At 45.2% G+C, this 777-nt stretch overlaps 1 protein-coding gene across 1 annotated transcript in view; it reads right to left on the bottom strand.

Moving 5' to 3' along the window:
- Positions 1 to 333: 333 nt before the first annotated feature.
- The window catches only part of LOC102760074 (interferon omega-2), a 788-nt gene continuing 344 nt past the window's right edge, over positions 334 to 777 (bottom strand). Inside the window, exon 2 of the mRNA XM_015567182.1 lies at positions 334 to 759. Coding sequence (XP_015422668.1) covers positions 334 to 759 — 426 coding nt within the window. The remainder of the gene's footprint in view (positions 760 to 777) is intronic.

Here is a 777-nt window from a genome sequence, read left to right as displayed (position 1 = left end):
GCAAAAAATAAACATGTTTTGTAAATTTTAATACAATGTAAGGATAAATATTGGTTATGTAAAAATATCAATTTGATAACATAAAACAATAAATACTAAGTAAAAACAAAGAAACCATAAATAAATAAGTAAATAAATAAATCACCACAGTAGCATATTAGGGTCTGATATCCCAGGAGCTAAATTTCATAACATTTTCATGCTTCATAACCTGACAACAGATTTGCTGAATAAAACTTAATAAATTCTGTGACTAAAGATGACCTAAGAGCCTTTGACTTCACTCAAGGCATGTGAAAAGGTGATGCAGCACATTCATCCGTGAGGATCCTTTCAGGGGGATCCCACGTTTCCATCCTTATTTCTGAGCTTTTCCTGCAAGGCTGTTATTGAGGAGAAGGATCTCATGATTTCCACTCTGACCACCTCCCAGGCACAGTCACTGTATTCCTTCTCCTTCAGGTAGAGATGGACGCCCTGGAAGTACCTCCTCAAGGCCAGGGTGGGGCGCTGCATGGCCAGGGCAGATCCTTCCTCTCCCATCTCCTCCACCAAACACATGTCCAGGTCTTCCAGCTGCCGGTGGAGTCCTGAGCGCAGTTGGTCCACGAGGGTCATGTTCCAGGTGACAGAGGAGTTCTCTGTGGACAGGAGGTTGGAGACCTGCTGGAGCATCTCGTGGAGGACAGCGATGGCCTGGGCCTTCTGGACCTGGCTGCCATCCACCGCTGCCCGGGGGAATCTGAAGTCCTTTCCTTCCTTCAGGCAGAAGAAAGG

The sequence above is a fragment of the Myotis davidii genome, unplaced genomic scaffold (genome assembly GCF_000327345.1).
Source record: "Myotis davidii unplaced genomic scaffold, ASM32734v1 scaffold1343, whole genome shotgun sequence".
Lineage (NCBI taxonomy): Eukaryota > Metazoa > Chordata > Mammalia > Chiroptera > Vespertilionidae > Myotis > Myotis davidii.
This window is presented reverse-complemented; position numbering and strand designations above follow the sequence as displayed.